General features: G+C 46.1%; 1 protein-coding gene across 1 annotated transcript in view; it reads left to right on the top strand.

The window, feature by feature from the left end:
* Positions 1 to 20945, top strand: part of sh2b1 (SH2B adaptor protein 1) — a 53851-nt gene extending 32906 nt beyond the window's left edge. Inside the window, 10 exon segments of the mRNA XM_056406170.1 lie at positions 5737 to 6024; positions 6026 to 7186; positions 7188 to 7440; positions 8902 to 9003; positions 9236 to 9327; positions 9997 to 10076; positions 10455 to 10604; positions 17324 to 17535; positions 19157 to 19331; positions 19957 to 20945. Of these exon segments, the coding sequence (XP_056262145.1) occupies positions 5882 to 6024; positions 6026 to 7186; positions 7188 to 7440; positions 8902 to 9003; positions 9236 to 9327; positions 9997 to 10076; positions 10455 to 10604; positions 17324 to 17535; positions 19157 to 19331; positions 19957 to 20273 (2685 nt within the window). The 5' untranslated portion in view covers positions 5737 to 5881 and the 3' untranslated portion in view covers positions 20274 to 20945.
* Positions 20946 to 22579: the final 1634 nt, after the last annotated feature.

Below are 22579 nucleotides of genomic sequence, written 5' to 3'. Positions count from 1 at the left end.
AAATACTCTTATAGTACAAGTACCACAGTGTACAAATACACAGTCATAGTACAAGTACCACAGTGTACAAATACTCTTATAGTACAAGTACCACAGTGTACAAATACACGGTCATAGTACAAGTACCACAGTGTACAAATACTTATAGTACAAGTACCACAGTGTACAAATACGGTTATAGTACTAGTACCACAGTGTACAAATACACGGTTATAGTACAAGTACCACAGTGTACAAATACACGGTTATAGTACAAGTACCACAGTGTACAAATACACAGTTATAGTACAAGTACCACAGTGTACAAATACACGGTCATAGTACAAGTACCACAGTGTACAAATACACGGTCATAGTACAAGTACCACAGTGTACAAATACACGGTCATAGTACAAGTACCACAGTGTACAAATACACGGTCATAGTACAAGTACCACAGTGTACAATACACGGTTATAGTACAAGTACCACAGTGTACAAATACACGGTTATAGTACAAGTACCACAGTGTACAAATACGGTCATAGTACAAGTACCACAGTGTACAAATACTCTTATAGTACAAGTACCACAGTGTACAAATACACGGTCATAGTACAAGTACCACAGTGTACAAATACGGTCATAGTACAAGTACCACAGTGTACAAATACACGGTTATAGTACAAGTACCACAGTGTACAAATACACGGTCATAGTACAAGTACCACAGTGTACAAATACACGGTCATAGTACAAGTACCACAGTGTACAAATACTCTTATAGTACAAGTACCACAGTGTACAAATACGGTCATAGTACAAGTACCACAGTGTACAAATACACGGTCATAGTACAAGTACCACAGTGTACAAATACGGTTATAGTACAAGTACCACAGTGTACAAATACACGGTCATAGTACAAGTACCACAGTGTACAAATACACGGCTATAGTACAAGTACCACAGTGTACAAATACTCTTATAGTACAAGTACCACAGTGTACAAATACACGGTCATAGTACAAGTACCACAGTGTACAAATACTCTTATAGTACAAGTACCACAGTGTACAAATACACGGTCATAGTACAAGTACCACAGTGTACAAATACTCTTATAGTACAAGTACCACAGTGTACAAATACACGGTCATAGTACAAGTACCACAGTGTACAAATACTCTTATAGTACAAGTACCACAGTGTACAAATACCCGGTTATAGTACAAGTACCACAGTGTACAAATACGGTCATAGTACAAGTACCACAGTGTACAAATACACGGTCATAGTACAAGTACCACAGTGTACAAATACACGGTTATAGTACAAGTACCACAGTGTACAAATACACGGTCATAGTACAAGTACCACAGTGTACAAATACACGGTCATAGTACAAGTACCACAGTGTACAAATACGGTTATAGTACAAGTACCACAGTGTACAAATACACGGTCATAGTACAAGTACCACAGTGTACAAATACTCTTATAGTACAAGTACCACAGTGTACAAATACGGTCATAGTACAAGTACCACAGTGTACAAATACACGGTTATAGTACAAGTACCACAGTGTACAAATACGGTCATAGTACAAGTACCACAGTGTACAAATACTCTTATAGTACAAGTACCACAGTGTACAAATACTCGGTCATAGTACAAATACCACAGTGTACAAATACATGGTCATAGTACAAGTACCACAGTGTACAAATACACGGTCATAGTACAAGTACCACAGTGTACAAATACTCTTATAGTACAAGTACCACAGTGTACAAATACACGGTCATAGTACAAGTACCACAGTGTACAAATACACGGTCATAGTACAAGTACCACAGTGTACAAATACACGGTCATAGTACAAGTACCACAGTGTACAAATACTCTTATAGTACAAGTACCACAGTGTACAAATACACGGTCATAGTACAAGTACCACAGTGTACAAATACACGGTCATAGTACAAGTACCACAGTGTACAAATACACGGTCATAGTACAAGTACCACAGTGTACAAATACACGGTCATAGTACAAGTACCACAGTGTACAAATACGGTCATAGTACAAGTACCACAGTGTACAAATACACGGTCATAGTACAAGTACCACAGTGTACAAATACACGGTCATAGTACAAGTACCACAGTGTACAAATACTCTTATAGTACAAGTACCACAGTGTACAAATACTCTTATAGTACAAGTACCACAGTGTACAAATACACGGTCATAGTACAAGTACCACAGTGTACAAATACTCTTATAGTACAAGTACCACAGTGTACAAATACACGGTCATAGTACAAGTACCACAGTGTACAAATACACGGTTATAGTACAAGTACCACAGTGTACAAATACACGGTCATAGTACAAGTACCACAGTGTACAAATACGGTCATAGTACAAGTACCACAGTGTACAAATACGGTCATAGTACAAGTACCACAGTGTACAAATACACGGTCATAGTACAAGTACCACAGTGTACAAATACACGGTCATAGTACAAGTACCACAGTGTACAAATACGGTCATAGTACAAGTACCACAGTGTACAAATACACGGTTATAGTACAAGTACCACAGTGTACAAATACGGTCATAGTACAAGTACCACAGTGTACAAATACGGTCATAGTACAAGTACCACAGTGTACAAATACTCTTATAGTACAAGTACCACAGTGTACAAATACACGGTCATAGTACAAGTACCACAGTGTACAAATACGGTCATAGTACAAGTACACTGTACAAATACACGGTCATAGTACAAGTACCACAGTGTACAAATACACGGTCATAGTACAAGTACCACAGTGTACAAATACACGGTCATAGTACAAGTACTACAGTGTACAAATACGCTTATAGTACAAGTACCACAGTGTACAAATACACTGTCATAGTACAAGTACTACAGTGTACAAATACTCTTATAGTATAAGTACCACAGTGTACAAATACTCTTATAGTATAAGTACCACAGTGTACAAATACACGGTCATAGTACAAGTACCACAGTGTACAAATACACGGTCATAGTACAAGTACCACAGTGTACAAATACACGGTCATAGTACAAGTACCACAGTGTACAAATACACGGTTATAGTACAAGTACCACAGTGTACAAATACCGGTCATAGTACAAGTACCACAGTGTACAAATACACGGTCATAGTACAAGTACCACAGTGTACAAATACGGTCATAGTACAAGTACCACAGTGTACAAATACTCTTATAGTACAAGTACCACAGTGTACAAATACACGGTCATAGTACAAGTACCACAGTGTACAAATACACGGTCATAGTACAAGTACCACAGTGTACAAATACACGGTCATAGTACAAGTACCACAGTGTACAAATACGGTTATAGTACAAGTACCACAGTGTACAAATACACGGTCATAGTACAAGTACCACAGTGTACAAATACACGGTCATAGTACAAGTACCACAGTGTACAAATACACGGTCATAGTACAAGTACCACAGTGTACAAATACTCTTATAGTACAAGTACCACAGTGTACAAATACTCTTATAGTACAAGTACCACAGTGTACAAATACACGGTCATAGTACAAGTACCACAGTGTACAAATACACGGTTATAGTACAAGTACCACAGTGTACAAATACGGGTCATAGTACAAGTACCACAGTGTACAAATACGGTCATAGTACAAGTACCACAGTGTACAAATACACGGTCATAGTACAAGTACCACAGTGTACAAATACACGGTCATAGTACAAGTACCACAGTGTACAAATACACGGTTATAGTACAAGTACCACAGTGTACAAATACGGTCATAGTACAAGTACCACAGTGTACAAATACTCTTATAGTACAAGTACCACAGTGTACAAATACTCTTATAGTACAAGTACCACAGTGTACAAATACACGGTCATAGTACAAGTACCACAGTGTACAAATACTCTTATAGTACAAGTACCACAGTGTACAAATACACGGTCATAGTACAAGTACCACAGTGTACAAATACACGGTTATAGTACAAGTACCACAGTGTACAAATACACGGTCATAGTACAAGTACCACAGTGTACAAATACACGGTCATAGTACAAGTACCACAGTGTACAAATACGGTCATAGTACAAGTACCACAGTGTACAAATACACGGTCATAGTACAAGTACCACAGTGTACAAATACGGTCATAGTACAAGTACCACAGTGTACAAATACACGGTCATAGTACAAGTACCACAGTGTACAAATACACGGTTATAGTACAAGTACCACAGTGTACAAATACACGGTCATAGTACAAGTACCACAGTGTACAAATACTCTTATAGTACAAGTACCACAGTGTACAAATACACGGTCATAGTACAAGTACCACAGTGTACAAATACACGGTCATAGTACAAGTACCACAGTGTACAAATACACGGTCATAGTACAAGTACCACAGTGTACAAATACACGGTCATAGTACAAGTACCACAGTGTACAAATACGGTCATAGTACAAGTACCACAGTGTACAAATACGGTCATAGTACAAGTACCACAGTGTACAAATACACGGTCATAGTACAAGTACCACAGTGTACAAATACACGGTCATAGTACAAGTACCACAGTGTACAAATACTCTTATAGTACAAGTACCACAGTGTACAAATACACGGTCATAGTACAAGTACCACAGTGTACAAATACTCTTATAGTACAAGTACCACAGTGTACAAATACACGGTCATAGTACAAGTACTACAGTGTACAAATACTCTTATAGTATAAGTACCACAGTGTACAAATACACGGTCATAGTACAAGTACCACAGTGTACAAATACTCTTATAGTACAAGTACCACAGTGTACAAATACTCTTATAGTACAGGTACCACAGTGTACAAATACTCTTATAGTACAAGTACCACAGTGTACAAATACACGGTCATAGTACAAGTACCACAGTGTACAAATACACGGTCATAGTACAAGTACCACAGTGTACAAATACACGGTCATAGTACAAGTACCACAGTGTACAAATACTCTTATAGTACAAGTACCACAGTGTACAAATACACGGTCATAGTACAAGTACCACAGTGTACAAATACTCTTATAGTATAAGTACCACAGTGTACAAATACACGGTCATAGTACAAGTACCACAGTGTACAAATACTCTTATGGTACAAGTACCACAGTGTACAAATACACGGTCATAGTACAAGTACTACAGTGTACAAATACTCTTATAGTACAAGTACTACAGTGTACAAATACTCTTATAGTACAAGTACTTCACTGGTTGAGCTCTATGAATTCAAAGTCCTATTATTATTGAAGATACTCTTAAAGTACTAATGCCACACGGAAGAGATTCTTTACAGTAAAAATAATTATACTGTTAAAATACTCTGTTACAGTATAATTACTAATACCACTCACAATAATATCACCTCATATTTATAATTCTGTCGATGCTCACATGATATTTAATGTTTCATAAAGAGGTAAATGAATAAATACTAATCCTGCTGTGAAAATACTAAAATCCTTCTAAAGTAAAAGTATTATGATCAGAATGCAGCAGAGCCCCTCAGTTCTGCGTGTAGATGTGGTAGTACACATAAGACGTGTACTTGTACACAGCTGCTGTGTACAGGAAGTGTGTCTCTTGTTGTTCCCGTTGGTGTAAATAAAGTTTCTCCTCCCCAGGATGCGGCTGCTGGTGAACGACCTCCGACCTCCAGCTGCCTGAGGCCCTGAAGTGAAGCGGAGCTCTTCTTCTTCTGCTGGTTCATTTCAAGTCTGGTTCCCCTGATGGGCTGAGCCCCCCCCTCTCTGAAGTGATCTGATCGGGATGAACGGCTCTCTGTTGACCCCGCCCAGCCCGCGGGTGGCTAGCTCCTCCCCTTTACCTCCCTCCCCCTCCCCCTCCCTTCCGTCTCCCTCCATGCTGCCCCTGTCCCCCCGCCCCCCCCCCTCTGCCCCCCCTGGTGAGCCCGCCCCCCCTGTCGGACACGCCCACGCCGTCCCCCTCGCCGTGCCTGAGCTGGACGGAGTTCTGCGAGCTCCACGCCCGCGTGGCGGCCGGCGACTTCGCGCGCCACTACCGGGCGTTCCTCCTGGAGAACCCGCACTACTCGCCGGACTCGGCCGCCGCCTTCTGCCGGCGCTTCACCGACCGCTTCGTCCGCCACTTCCAGAGCGAGCTGGAGGGGGCGCTCCCGCCGAGCTGCGCCTCCGCGATGGACGACATGGCGAGCTGGGCTCCCCGGTCGGACGCCGCCTCCCTGGAAGAGGAGGCGGTCTCGCCCCTGTCGGCGTCCGGCGGCGCCGCCCTCCCGCGCCCCCCGACCGACGCCGCGCGGCCGCCGGCTCGACTGGTGCTGGAGAGCCGCTGCGGGGACCGGTTCCAAGACGCCTACGCCCAGGGCCACATCCCGCCGCCGTCGTCCTCGTCGTCCTGCTGCTCCTCGGTGGGAGGGAACAACGGGCGCCGCGAGGAGAGGGGCGCCGCCGTCGCCCCCGGCAACGGAGAAGCCCCCGTGGAGGAGGAGGAGGACAGCTGGTTGGGCGCGGCGTCCGTCGGGGAAGACGCGGAGCCGGAAGAGCGGGAGGCGGACGACCCCTCCTACGCCTCCGAGAGCGCGCCGGCCTCGCCGCCGGGCGCCAGAGGCGGCGGCGCGCCCAACGCCAAGAACAAGCTGAAGAAGCGCTTCTCTCTGCGCAGCGTGGGGCGCAGCGTGCGCGGCAGCGTGCGCGGCATCCTGCACTGGCGCAGCGCGTCCAGCGACGCGGCGCAGAGCGCGCTGCCCTCCAGCTACAGCTACAGCGTGGGCGCCGCGCCCGCCTCCTCCATGCCCGTGTCCCTGTCCATGCCGCTCTCCCTGCCCCACTCCTCCTCCTCCTCGCTGCCGCCCTCCTCCTCCAGCAGCGCCGCCTCCCTGTCTCTGTCGGAGGCGGCGAGGGACCGGCGGCGGAGCAACGGCGAGGGCGGCGAGAAGGAGAAGTGGAGCCTCCGCCTGGAGAAGCTCAGGCTGTCGCGCTCGCCGCCGCCCACGCTCACGCTGACCGGCCCCCACTCCGCCGCCACGCTGCCGCCCAGCAGCGCCGCCGCCGCCGCCGCCGGACCCCCGAGGAAGGCGGGCCGGCTGGTGAGGAAGCGGCGTGGCGTCGCCCACCAGTTTCGCCGCCGGCAGCCACGGCTTCTCCGGCTTCTCCTTCGGCCTGCTGCACCACGCCGACAACAACTCGGCCTCCTCGGCGGGCGGCGCGCTGCAGCCGCTGGCCTGCGGGGGCGCCGCGCCCTGGAGAGGAGGCCGCTGGCACAAGTGTCGCCTGGTGCTCCGAGAGAGAGACCGGGAGGGGGGCGAGCGAGGGGAGGAGTACTACCTGGAGTTCTTCATCCCACCCAAAGTACGTCACTTCCTTCAGAGGCCGTGGTTCATCTCTAACATCTCTTATATATTTAATATCTCTAACATCTCTAATATCTCTAATATCTTTAACATCTCTAATATCTTTAATATCTCTAACATCTCTAATATCTCTAATATCTTTAATATCTCTAATATCTTTAATATCTCTAACATCTCTAATATCTCTAACATCTCTAATATCTTTAATATCTCTAATATCTTTAACATCTCTAATATCTCTAACATCTTTAATATCTCTAATATCTTTAATATCTCTAATATCTCTAACATCTCTAACATCTTTAATATCTCTAACATCTCTAACATCTCTAATATCTTTAATATCTCTAATATCTTTAATCTCTTATCTCTCTCTTATCTCCATCTTATCTCTCTCTTATCTCTCTTATCTCCATCTTATCTCTCTCTTATCTCTCTTATCTCTCTCTTTTATCTTTCTTATCTCTCTCATATCTCTCTCTTATCTCTCTCTCTTATCTCTCATATCTCTCTCTTATCTCTCTTATCTCTCTTATCTCTCTTATATCTCTCTTATCTCTTATCTCTATCTCTCTCTTATCTCTCTCTCTTATCTCTCTTATCTCTCTCTTATCTCTCATATCTCTCTCTTATCTCTCTCTCTCTTATCTCTCTCTTATCTCTCTTATCTCTCTTCTCTCTTATCTCTCTCTTATCTCTCTTATCTCTCTCTTATCTCTCTTATCTCCATCTTATCTCTCTTATCTCTCTTATCTCTCTCTTATCTCTCATATCTCTCTCTTATCTCTTCTCTCTTATCTCTCTTATCTCTCTCTGATATCTCTCTCTTATCTCTCTTATCTCTCTTATATCTCTCTTATCTCTCTTTTATCTCTCTTATATCTCTTATCTCTTATCTCTCTTATCTCTCTTATCTCTCTCTTTTATCTCTCTTATATCTCTTATCTCTCTCTGATATCTCTCTCTTATCTCTCTCTTTTATCTCTCTTATCTCTCTCTTATATCTCTCTTATCTCTCTTATATCTCTCTTATCTCTCTCTTTTATCTCTCTTATATCTCTTATCTCTCTCTTTTATCTCTCTTATCTCTCTCTGATATCTCTCATATCTCTCTTATCTCTCTATATATCTCTCTTATCTCTCTCTTTTATCTCTCTTATCTCTCTCTGATATCTCTCTTATCTCTCTTATCTCTCATATCTCTCTCTTATCTCTCATATCTCTCATATCTCTCTTATCTCTCTTATCTCTCTCTTATCTCTCTCTCATATCTCTCTCTTATCTCTCATATCTCTCATATCTCTCTCATCTCTCTTATCTCTCTTATCTCTCTTATATCTCTTATCTCTCTCTTATCTCTCTTATCTCTCTCTGATATCTCTCTCTTATATCTCTCTTATCTCTCTTATCTCTCTCTTTTATCTCTCTTATCTCTCATCTCCTCCCGGGGTCTCCTCAGGCGTCGAAGCCCCGCCTCAGCGTGCCGTGCTGCTCCATGGGGGACGTGAGGAGCACCACGGCGCTGGAGGTCCCGGACAAGGAGAACACCTTCCTGCTGCAGGTGCGTCCCGTGTTGCGTCATCGTGCTGATTACATGCTGTCAATAAAGTTTGATAAACAAATGTAAACACGAGTATGAGTGCTTCAAACAGTCCGTCAGCTCAGAGGGAAAAGCAGAAGCAGGAGGAATTGTGGGTAAAAAGAAGTTAAATGGCAGGAAGTCCAGCATCCAATCTGAAGCTTCCTCTTCTCTTCCTCTTCTTTTCCTCTTCTCTTGCTCTTCTCTTCCTCAGCTGGAAGGGTCGGTGCAGTACGTGATCGAGACGCGTGACGCCGTTCAGATGAGAGCCTGGCTGAGCGACATCAGGAACGGCATCTGTCTCAGGTAACAACTGACAGACCAACAGACCATCCGACAGACCAACCGACAGACCAACCAACATACCAACCAACAGACCAACCGACAGACCAACCGACAGACCAACTGACCAACCAACAGACCAACCAACAGACCAACCAACATACCAACCAACAGACCAACCAACAGACCAACCGACAGACCAACCAACCAACAGATCAACCGACAGACCAACCAACAGACCAACCGACAGACCAACCAACTGTCAGACCAACCAACTGTCAGACCAACCAACCGACAGACCGACCGACAGACCAACTGACTGACAGACCGACAGACCAACCAACAGACCAACCGACAGACCAACCAACCAACAGATCAACCGACAGACCAACCAACAGACCAACCAACAGACCAACCGACAGACCAACCAACAGACCAACCAACAGACCAACCAACAGACCAACCAACAGACCAACCAACCGACAGACCAACCAACAGACCAACCGACAGACCAACCAACTGTCAGACCAACCAACCGACAGACCGACCGACAGACCGACAGACCAACCGACCGACCGACAGACCAACCAACTGACAGACCGACCGACAGACCAACCAACCGACAGACCAACCGACCAACCGACCGACCAACTGAGCGAACAACCGACCGCCCGCCCTCCCTCTGCCCCGCAGTGAGCAGGAGGGCCCTGAAGGGCCTCTGGGGCCTCTGGACCTCAGCGGGATGCCGGACATGGTGGACCGCCTCTCTCAAGGTACCCTAAGCTCCGCCCACAGTGACGCTCAGCTGGAGACTCAAAGGATCCAATGAGCTCACGTGGAATAAGATATCTTCACCTCTTCGTCTGTTGTTGTTGTTGTGTTCCTTCAGAACAACACAAACACACCAACAGTCCGTCAACGTGTTGCAGTAAACAATAAACAGAAAGACATTTAAGAAAAGAAAATATGATTCAGAGTTCAAGTAAATATCAGCTTCAGCTCGGTCAGAGATGAAGAGGTGAAAATAAAAGAAATAAAACGTTCACTTGAACTGATATGGATCCTTCTGGGTCTACAGTATGAAGTACTTCTCCTGTAGTAGTACACAGACTGTGTACAAGTACCTCATACCTCTGTTGTTGTTGTCTCAGTGTGTTACGGAGGCATCGGAGGCTCCTCCCCTCTGATGGATCCTCTCCCACCAGAGCTGCCACCTCGAGCCCCTCTCGACGAACCAGACGGACGGGTTCTCGGCGGGGGCGGAGTCAGCACACCTTTCGCTGAGACGCCGGACGCAACAGGTGAGTTTACTTCACCTGGAGGTTTGGGTCTCGTTGAAGTAAAAGAGCAAAGACAAACGTAACCGCTAATACTTAAACACGTGTAAATACTTACATCATGAGGACGTTATCATTCACCTTCAGTCCTCATGTTCACTGAGCAGAGCCTGAACGCATCATGAGGATGTTATCATCTACCTCCAGTCCTCATGTTCACTGAGCAGAGCCTGAACGCATTATGAGGATGTTATCATCTACCTTCAGTCCTCATATTCACTGAGCAGAGCCTGAACGCATCATGAGGATGTTATCATCTACCTCCAGTCCTCATGTTCACTGAGCAGAGCCTGAACGCATTATGAGGATGTTATCATCTACCTTCAGTCCTCATATTCACTGAGCAGAGCCTGAACGCATCATGAGGATGTTATCATCTACCTCCAGTCCTCATGTTCACTGAGCAGAGCCTGAACGCATCATGAGGATGTTATCATCTACCTCCAGTCCTCATGTTCACTGAGCAGAGCCTGAACGCATCATGAGGACGCTATCATCTACCTCCAGTCCTCATGTTCACTGAGCAGAGCCTGAACGCATCATGAGGACGCTATCATCTACCTCCAGTCCTCATGTTCACTGAGCAGAGCCTGAACGCATTATGAGGATGTTATCATCTACCTCCAGTCCTCATGTTCACTGAGCAGAGCCTGAACGCATCATGAGGATGTTATCATCTACCTCCAGTCCGCATGTTCACTGAGCAGAGCCTGAACGCATCATGAGGATGTTATCATCTACCTCCAGTCCTCATGTTCACTGAGCAGAGCCTGAACGCATCATGAGGACGTTATCATTCACCTTCAGTCCTCATGTTCACTGAGCAGAGCCTGAACGCATCATGAGGATGTTATCATCTACCTTCAGTCCTCATATTCACTGAGCAGAGCCTGAACGCATCATGAGGACGCTATCATCTACCTCCAGTCCTCATGTTCACTGAGCAGAGCCTGAACGCATCATGAGGACGTTATCATTCACCTCCAGTCCTCATGTTCACTGAGCAGAGCCTGAACGCATTATGAGGATGTTATCATCTACCTCCAGTCCTCATGTTCACTGAGCAGAGCCTGAACGCATCATGAGGATGTTATCATCTACCTCCAGTCCTCATGTTCACTGAGCAGAGCCTGAACGCATCATGAGGACGTTATCATTCACCTCCAGTCCTCATGTTCACTGAGCAGAGCCTGAACGCATTATGAGGATGTTATCATCTACCTCCAGTCCTCATGTTCACTGAGCAGAGCCTGAACGCATCATGAGGACGTTATCATTCACCTTCAGTCCTCATGTTCACTGAGCAGAGCCTGAACGCATCATGAGGACGCTATCATCTACCTCCAGTCCTCATGTTCACTGAGCAGAGCCTGAACGCATCATGAGGATGTTATCATCTACCTCCAGTCCTCATGTTCACTGAGCAGAGCCTGAACGCATCATGAGGACGTTATCATTCACCTCCAGTCCTCATGTTCACTGAGCAGAGCCTGAACGCATCATGAGGATGTTATCATCTACCTCCAGTCCTCATGTTCACTGAGCAGAGCCTGAATGCATCATGAGGATGTTATCATCTACCTCCAGTCCTCATGTTCACTGAGCAGAGCCTGAACGCATCATGAGGACGCTATCATCTACCTCCAGTCCTCATGTTCACTGAGCAGAGCCTGAACGCATCATGAGGATGTTATCATCTACCTCCAGTCCTCATGTTCACTGAGCAGAGCCTGAACGCATCATGAGGATGTTATCATCTACCTCCAGTCCTCATGTTCACTGAGCAGAGCCTGAACGCATCATGAGGATGTTATCATCTACCTCCAGTCCTCATGTTCACTGAGCAGAGCCTGAACGCATTATGAGGATGTTATCATCTACCTCCAGTCCTCATGTTCACTGAGCAGAGCCTGAACGCATCATGAGGATGTTATCATCTACCTCCAGTCCTCATGTTCACTGAGCAGAGCCTGAACGCATCATGAGGACGTTATCATTCACCTTCAGTCCTCATGTTCACTGAGCAGAGCCTGAACGCATCATGAGGATGTTATCATCTACCTCCAGTCCTCATGTTCACTGAGCAGAGCCTGAACGCATCATGAGGATGTTATCATCTACCTCCAGTCCTCATGTTCACTGAGCAGAGCCTGAACGCATCATGAGGACGTTATCACCTTCAGTCCTCATGTTCACTGAGCAGAGCCTGAATGCATCATGAGGATGTTATCATCTACCTCCAGTCCTCATGTTCACTGAGCAGAGCCTGAATGCATCATGAGGATGTTATCATTCACCTTCAGTCCTCATGTTCACTGAGCAGAGCCTGAACGCATCATGAGGACGCTATCATCTACCTCCAGTCCTCATGTTCACTGAGCAGAGCCTGAACGCATCATGAGGATGTTATCATCTACCTCCAGTCCTCATGTTCACTGAGCAGAGCCTGAACGCATCATGAGGATGTTATCATCTACCTTCAGTCCTCATGTTCACTGAGCAGAGCCTGAACGCATCATGAGGACGTTATCATTCACCTTCAATTCAATTCAATTCAGTTTATTTGTATAGCCCAATTTCACAAATTACAAATTTGTCTCGGAGTGCTTTACAATCTGTACACATAGACATCCCTGCCCCAAAACCTCACATCGGACCAGGAAAAACTCCCAAATAACCCTTCAGGGGAAAAAGGAAGAAACCTGGAGGAGAGCAACAGAGGAGGATCCCTCTCCAGGATGGACAGATGCAATAGATGTAATGTGTACAGAAGGACAGATTTAGAGTTAAAATACATTCAATGAATATGACAGAGTGGATGAATAGTTCATAGTAGGCATATTCCACGATGGAGACCTCCACGATCCATCAGGCAGATGGCGGTGGGAGGAGGAGGGGAGTCTCAACAGTAGGCGGAGTCTCAACAGGACAGTGGCGTAGTCAGGAGCAGGAATTCCACGACCCAGACCTCAATGATCCATCAGGCAGATAGGATCTATGCCGTCTCATAGGGTCCGATGACCCCATGAGACGTGAAGTCAAAAGGACTCGGGAGAAAGCAGAGTTAGTAACGTGTGATTGAGAGATGAAAATTCATCCTTAAGGAGAGAAAAAGAGGAGATAGGTACTCAGTGCATCCTAACGTCCCCGGCAGCTATAAGCCTATAGCAGCATATCAAGGGGCTGGACCAGGGCAAACCTGATTCAGCCCTAACTATAAGCTCTGTCAAAGAGGAAGGTCTTCAGTCTACTCTTAAACGAGGTGACTGTGTCTGCCTCCCGGACTGAAATTGGAAGCTGGTTCCATAGAAGAGGAGCTTGATAACTAAAGGCTCTGGCTCCCATTCTACTTTTTAAGACTCTAGGAACTACAAGTAGTCCCGCATTTAGTGAGGCAGCTCTCTAGTGGGGCAATATGGTACTACAAGCTCCTTAAGATATGATGGAGCATCACCAATCAAGGCTTTGTACGTTAAGAGAAGAATTTTAAAAGTGATTCTTGATTTTACTGGGAGCCAGTGCAGAGCAGCTAGTGCAGGAGTGATGTGATCTCTTTTCTTAGTTTTAGTGAGAACACGAGCTGCAGCATTCTGGATCAACTGGAGGGACCTAAGAGATTTATTAGAGCAGCCTGCTAATAAGGAGTTGCAGTAATCCAGTCTCGAAGTAACGAACGCGTGAACCAATTTTTCTGCATCTTTTTGAGACAAGATGTGCCTGATTTTTGAAATATTACGTAGATGAAAGAATGCAGTCCTTGAGATTTGCTTTACGTGGGAGTTAAAGGACAAGTCCCGATCAAAGATAACGCCAAGATTCTTTACAGTGGTGTTGGATGCCAGGGCAATGCCGTCTACAGAATCCACATCACCAGATAATTGATCTCTGAGGTGCTCAGGGCCGATTAAAATTACTTCGGTTTTGTCTGAGTTTAACATCAAGAAATTGCAGGTCATCCATGTTTTTATGTCTTTAAGACATGCTTGAATTTTACCGAGTTGGTTGCTCTCCTCTGGTTTTATCGATAAATATAGTTGAGTATCATCTGCATAACAATGAAAGTTTATGGAGTGTTTCCTGATAATATTGCCCAAAGGAAGCATGTATAAGGTAAATAAAATTGGTCCAAGCACAGAACCTTGTGGAACTCCGTGATTAACGTTGGTGGTTATCGAGGCGTCATCGTTTACAAATACAAACTGAGATCGATCTGATAAATAGGATTTAAACCAAAGTAGTGCCGTGCCTGAAATGCCAATCGACTGCTCCAGTCTCTGTAACAGGATGTCATGGTCAATGGTGTCGAATGCAGCACTAAGGTCTAACAAGACCAGGACAGAGAGGAGTCCTTTATCTGCTGCCATTAAGAGGTCATTTGTAATTTTCACCAGTGCCGGTGCTGTGGTGTTTTCTAAATCCTGATTGAAATTTCTCAAATAAACTATTATGATGTAGAAAGTCGCACAACTGATTTGCGACCACTTTCTCAAGGATCTTGGAGAGGAAGGGGAGGTTAGAGATCGGTCTGTAGTTAGCCAACACCTCTGGATCCAGAGTGGGCTTCTTCAGGAGAGGTTTAATAACAGCCACCTTGAAGGAGTGTGGTACGTGGCCTGTTAGCAGAGACACATTGATAATATCTAATAGAGAGCCGCCAATTAAAGGCAAAACGTCTTTAAGCAGCCTCGTCGGGATGGGGTCCAAGAGACAGGTAGACGTGTTCGAAGTAGAAACCGTTGAAGATAATTGGTCACGGTTGATGGGAGAAAAGCCCTCCAAATATACACCAGGGCATACAGCGGTTTCCAAGGCCATTCCACTTGAGGACAGATTGGCACAGGTTATGGGCAAGAGAATATTAATCTTGTCCCTAATAGTTAAAATCTTTTCATTAAAGAAGTTCATAAAGTCATTACCACTGAGGTTTATAGGAATGCTCGGCTCCACAGAGCTGTGACTCTCTGTCAGCCTGGCTACAGTGCTGAAGAGAAACCTGGGGTTGTTTTATTTTTTCTATTACTGATGAGTAATAGGCTGCTCTGGCATTACGGAGGGCCTTCTTATATGTTTTAAGACTATCTCGCCAAACTAAGCGGGATTCTTCGAGATTAGTTGAACGCCATATGCTCAAGCTTTCGTGACGCTTGCTTCAGTTTGCGGGTCTGAGGGTTATACCAGGAGCAAACCTCCTCTTCCTCACTGTCTTCTTCTTCAGAGGGGCTATCGAGTCCAGTGTCATTCTCAGAGAGCCTATGGCACTGTCAACAAGATGATCAATCTGGGACGGACTAAAGTTAGACCAGGAGTCCTCTGTTATATTGAGACGTGGTATCGAATCAAATACAGAAGGAATCGCTTCTTTAAATTTAGTTACAGCACTGTCAGTTAGACATCTGGTGTAGAAACTTTTGACTAACGGAGTACACTCTGGTAGTATAAATTCAAAAGTTATGAGGTTGTGGTCTGACAGAAGAGGATTCTGTGGGAAGACGTTCAAATGCTCAATGTCAACGCCATAAGTAAGAACAAGATCAAGCGTGTGGCCAAAGCTGTGAGTGGGTTTCTGTACTCTGACAGAAGCCAATCGAGTCCAACAAGGAGATGAATGCAGCACTAAGGCAATCATTATCAACATCCACATGGATATTAAAATCTCCAACAATAATAACTTTATCGGTTTTAAGAACCAAACTTGATATAAATTCTGAGAATTCAGATATAAACTCTGAATATGGACCTGGTGGCGGTACAGAATCACAAATCGAATTGGCTGTAGTGTTTTCCAGGTTGGATGTGAAAGACTAAGAACAAGGCTTTCAAATGAGGTGTAGTGTAATTTTGGTTGAGGATTAATTAATAGGCTCGATTCAAAGATGGCTGCTACTCCACCTCCTCGACCGTGCCTCGAGGAATGTGAGTATTAATATGACTTGGAGGAGTCGATTCATTCAGGCAGACATATTCTTCATGGCTCAGCCAGGTTTCAGTTAGGCAACATAAATCAATGTGATTATCTGATATTAAATCATTCAGTAACACAGCTTTAGATGACAGAGATCGAATATTTAGGAGACCACATTTAATAGACCTATTTTGTTGCACTGCTGAAATAATGGTGTTAACTTGTATCAGGTTATTGTGTCCGACTCCTTCTGCTTACTTTTGATTTATTTAATTGAAGTGGCCGTGGGACAGACACAGTCTCTACTCTAAAGTCATGGGTGGGTAACTGCTCGAATGGAAGAGCAGAGAAGGGTGTTAAACTACAACTCTGCTCCCGGTTCCTGATCTGAACCCTGGGTTGTCATGGATTAAGTCCGGTGATCAACTTGGTCATATTCGCAGAAATGAGACGCGCTCCGTCCAACGTGGGATGAATGCCGTCTCTCCTCATCAGATCAGGTTTTCCCCAGAAAGTCTTCCAGTTGTCTACGTAGCCCACATTATTCAGTCCTCATGTTCACTGAGCAGAGCCTGAACGCATCATGAGGATGTTATCATCTACCTCCAGTCCTCATGTTCACTGAGCAGAGCCTGAACGCATCACCATGTAACTGAAGTGAACCTCCTGGTTCTCCGTTAGCGGTGTTGCTAACGTCTAAACACTGATTGGTTGTTCACAAAGTCACATGACCAGACATGTACGTCCTTAAAGCGCCACGTTACCGTCCTCCTGCTCCCAGGCTCCTTCCTGTTCTCGGAGGTGACCCCTGCGGAGGCCGTGGAGCACCCGCTCAGCGAGTGCCAGTGGTTCCACGGCACCCTGTCGCGCCTTAAAGCCGCGCAGCTGGTGTTGGCCGGCGGCCCGGCGAGCCACGGCGTGTTCCTGGTTCGCCAGAGCGAGACGCGGCGCGGCGAGTACGTCCTCACCTTCAACTTCCAGGGCAAGGCCAAGGTGAGTCAAGACGGCTTTAATTAACCCGTCGTGGTTACATTGCTGACCACCAGGGGGCTCCTCTGGTTGTATAGAAGTCTATGCTTCATGTGTTAGAGCTGCATTATCTCTCCTGACCACCAGGGGGCGACTCCTCTGGTTGTATAGAAGTCTATGCTTCATGTGTTAAAGCTGCATTCTCTCCTGACCACCAGGGGGCGACTCCTCTGGTTGTATAGAAGTCTATGCTTCATGTGTTAAAGCTGCATTCTCTCTCCTGACCACCAGGGGGCGACTCCTCTGGTTGTATAGAAGTCTATGCTTCATGTGTTAAAGCTGCATTCTCTCTCCTGACCACCAGGGGGCGACTCCTCTGGTTGTATAGAAGTCTATGCTTCATGTGTTAAAGCTGCATTCTCTCTCCTGACCACCAGGGGGCGACTCCTCTGGTTGTATAGAAGTCTATACTTTAGGGCTGCAACTAACGATTATTTTGATAATCGATTAATCGGTTGATTATTTTTTGGATTAATCGGATTAAAAAAATTAAAAAATGTAATTTTAACCCTTTATTCAAAACAGGGTCCGTACGGTCATGGAAAACCTGGAAAAGTCATGGAATTTTTAAATGGCTATTAGCAGGCCTAGAAAAGTAATTGAAAAAAATAAAATCCCAAAATATTTGGAAAAGTAATGCAAATGTCTTTTATTCCAATTTTAATTTACACGGTATATATACGGTATGCTTTGGAATTCTCATTGTTAGTTTAAATACTACATCTTCTCACTTTGTCACGTATAGACAGTTTTCACAAAATGTTTAATCATGGAAATGTGGTTTAAAGTCATGGAAAGGTCCTGGAGACCCACTGGTCACCATGGTGATGAACCTGTCCACTGGTCACCATGGTGATGAACCTGTTCACTGGTCACCATGGTGATGAACCTGTTCACTGGTCACCATGGTGATGAACCTGTTCACTGGTCACCATGGTGATGAACCCTGTCATACACAGACTGACAGCGGTTTACTCTCCTGAGTTGGCTATTTATGGGTTAAACGCGTCATACGTGTCGGTGAGGGGGCGTGGCTTATCTCCGTTGCCTTTCTCCGTGGAAAAATATTTTCCACCACGGAATAAATAACCACGTTGTCTACGTTCTACTCTTGTGGAAATGCCACACGTGGTGACATGTAGCGCCCTGGTGTCTGGGGTCATGACGTCACCCGGAGGCGCACTTAGCTCCGTGAATGTCTCCGACGACGTGAATGACTTCCGCATCCAGCGCCACGTGAGCAGCAGCAGCCAATTAGATTCATCAACAGAGGAGCAGCTCAGCGCTGATTGGCTCTCACAACGCAGCGTTCCGTCTCTCCCTCGCTCTTGTTTCTCCTGCGCCGCTCTGCGCTCAACTCAACTTTGTTTATACTCCGCGACTTATTGAGCGCCGTAATAATCGCGCGACACAACAAATCGATAATGAAATTCGTTGCCAACTGTTTTAATAATCGATTTTTATCGATTTTATCGATTCGTTGTTGCAGCCCTAATATGCTTCATGTGTTAAAGCTGCATTCTCTCTCCTGACCACCAGGGGGCGACTCTGGTTAGAAGCCTCTCAGTAAGCGTTGTGTCCCCAGCATCTGCGTCTGTCCCTGAATGAGGACGGTCAGTGCCGTGTGCAGCACCTCTGGTTCCAGTCCATCTTCGACATGCTGGAGCACTTCCGGGTTCATCCCATCCCGCTGGAGTCCGGCGGCGCCTCCGACGTCACGCTCATCAGCTTCGTGGGCGCCACCGCCGTCCGCCAGCCAGGTAGGAAACACACGAAGAAGAGCAGCAGGAAGTCCCTTCAGTTCTCAATAAAAGCCCCTGACCTTTCACAATAAAAGCCTCTGACCGATGAGCAGCGGTCCTTGAGACGGACGATGCCGAAGGCCAATTGGAGTGCAGATCCCTCTGTGGCTCCTCCTCCGTCGAGATGGCGTCACTTCCTGTTCGCTGGTTGCAAAAAAACAAGATGGCGATGGCCGTAACATTTGTAACGGAGCCCGAGGTTCACGCGACCGCTTCAGACTCAGAATGTGACCTCTGACCTCTGACCTCTGTTGTGTCCGTTGACCTTGCAGGCCGGGACAGGGCAGGCAGCCGGCCCACAGTCTGTGATGTCATCACCACGCGCCATCCCGACTCTCCATCAACCCCCATCTCTGACTGTGTGTAAGTGAGACCGACTCAGAGAGAGAGAGAGAGAGCCCCACTGTGAGTCTCTCTCTCTCTGTCGTGGACCATCTCCATGACTACCATGGACTTCATCACCACAGACTCTTAACCGTCGCTCACTTTCTCTCCTCCTCACTTCACTCCTTCACTCCACCTTTGGCCTTATTTCCTCCTTCCTCTATTCCCCCCCCCCCTCTCTGGTTTCCTGCCCCTGCAGACTTGACCAGCAGACCCCGTAGTCCTCCTGCTCCTCCGCCCCCCCCGCTGCCTCCGGGCCGCCCGCCGCCCCCGTCTCCTCCCCAGGAGCGAGGAGAGGAGGAGGAGGCGGGAGGGGGAGGAGGCGGGGCCACGGTGATGATGCCGTCGCCTCCGACGCCGCCACCGGGAGGAGGAGCAGGAGGCGTAGAAGGAGGTGGAGGAGGTGGTGACGACTGGGAGGACACTCCTCTACGCCAACTAGAAGCTGTGGAGGGAGACGAGAGGGAAGGAGCGAGGGCGCCAAGAGCCGTCGACAACCAGTACTCCTTCTTCTGATGAAGAGGAGGAGGAAGAGGAGCAGGAGGAGTGTGTGTTTGTGTTCCAGTGTGTGTGAGCGGACGTGAGATCGGAGGAGGCGGCGACATCATAGCCATTCATAACCAGTATTTTTATTTTGTTAGCGAGGAGGAGGAAGAGCAGGAGGAGGAGGAAGAGCAGGAGGAGGAGGAAGAGCAGGAGGAAGAGGGAGGAGGAGGAGGAGTACTAACACTAACCGAGGGAGAGAGAAGCTTCACTACACTAACTAGCGGTACATGTGTCTTTAATATATTTAGTGGGATCAGCTCCTGATGCTCAGCGTCTACGGAGGCCCAGAGGGGCCACACAACAACAACAACAACAACAACAACACGGGTTATTTAGAGATTCTTACTCAACGAGTCGCAGAAGTCACGGTTTTCAGATTAGATGAAAAAATCGAATTATTTTATTTTTTACTCTTTTATGTTCTTTTTGTTTTGTGTGTTTTTGTTTATTCTTGTTGTCGTAGCAACTGGTCTTTTTATTTTTCACCGTTGTCCCAGAAATCATTTCAACCTCTGAAGTCACTTTAAACATCAAACATATATAATCTATAGTTGTTACTTTCAGACACACAATTCAATAAAAGATATTATTTTTTATAGTTGTTCTTGGTGTTAATGAAGTTATTAAAGAGCTTAAACATCAGCCTCCAGTCCCCATGGTCACTGAGCAGAGCCTGAACGCACCACGAGTCCTCATGGGCACTGAGCAGAGCCTGAACGCATCACGAGTCCTCATGGTCACTGAGCAGAGCCTGAACGCACCACGAGTCCTCATGGTCACTGAGCAGAGCCTGAACGCACCACGAGTCCTCGTGGTCACTGAGCAGAGCCTGAACGCACCACGAGTCCCCATGGTCACTGAGCCGAGCCTTAACGCACCACGAGTCCTCATTGTCACTGAGCAGAGCCTGAACGCACCACGAGTCCTCATGATCACTGAGCAGAGCCTGAACGCACCACGAGTCCTCATGGTCACTGAGCAGAGCCTGAACGCACCACGAGTCCTCATGGTCACTGAGCAGAGCCTGAACGCACCACGAGTCCTCATGATCACTGAGCAGAGCCTGAACGCACCACGAGTCCTCATGGTCACTGAGCAGAGCCTGAACGCACCACGAGTCCTCATGGTCACTGAGCAGAGCCTGAACGCACCACGAGTCCCCGTGGTCACTGAGCCGAGCCTGAACGCACCACGAGTCCTCGTGGTCACTGAGCAGAGCCTGAATGCACCACGAGTCCTCATGGTCACTGAGCAGAGCCTGAATGCACCACGAGTCCTCGTGATCACTGAGCAGAGCCTGAATGCACCACGAGTCCTCATGGTCACTGAACAGAGCCTGAACGCACCACGAGTCCTCATGGTCACTGAGCAGAGCCTGAACGCACCGCGAGTCCTCATGGTCACTGAGCAGAGCCTGAACGCACCACGAGTCCTCATGTTTACTGAGCAGAGCCTGAACGCACCACGAGAATGTTATCATTTACCTTCAATACTGATGTTCACTGAGCAGAGCCTGAATGCATCATGAGAACGTTATCATATATCTTCAGTCAGTACTGATGTTCACTGAGCAGAGCCTGAACGCACCATGATAACATCATCTACCTTCAGTCAGTACTCATGTTCACTGAGCAGAGCCTGAACGCATCGTAATGTAACTGAACCTCTGATCTAAACACTGATTGAAATATAATATATTTTCATTTTTCTCTAAAGTAATTTTTATTTTGTTGACTTATTTTTAAGGTTGTTTACGCTTTAAAATGTGAATATTTTTTGCTTTTCTACAATTTATGTAAAATTGAGACATTTGAGTTCAACAATGACCTGAATGAGTGGAGCAGGAGTTGTGTAACGGTGGCGCTGCACGGCTGCCCCTTGTGGCCAAGACGAGTATTACAACACGTTTATCATCACAACCACAGGTCAGACGCTCTGTGGCCCCGCGGGGCTTCCGTCGTCCTGCAACAGCTCGTCACAGCAGATCGATCAGGTTATTGATCAACAAGCTGATTGGAAGAGCAAACAGACGTGTTGCATTCAAAGTCCAGGTATAAATACTGAACATACGTTTACGTTGGTGTTCATTTAAAATACGTTTAGACTTTAGAAGGTTCTCTGACGCTAAAGATAAATTATTCATGATGCTGATAACAATAATTATGTATGGAAATAATAGTATTAATAGTGTTTAAGACTTATTTGTTATGCTGATGTCACTTGTTCAGACTCTTTAATCCATTATGTTTAATTTTTTATTTCTGGGATTAAAAGAT

The sequence above is a fragment of the Pseudoliparis swirei genome, chromosome 23 (genome assembly GCF_029220125.1).
Source record: "Pseudoliparis swirei isolate HS2019 ecotype Mariana Trench chromosome 23, NWPU_hadal_v1, whole genome shotgun sequence".
NCBI classification, from domain to species: domain Eukaryota; kingdom Metazoa; phylum Chordata; class Actinopteri; order Perciformes; family Liparidae; genus Pseudoliparis; species Pseudoliparis swirei.
This window is presented reverse-complemented; position numbering and strand designations above follow the sequence as displayed.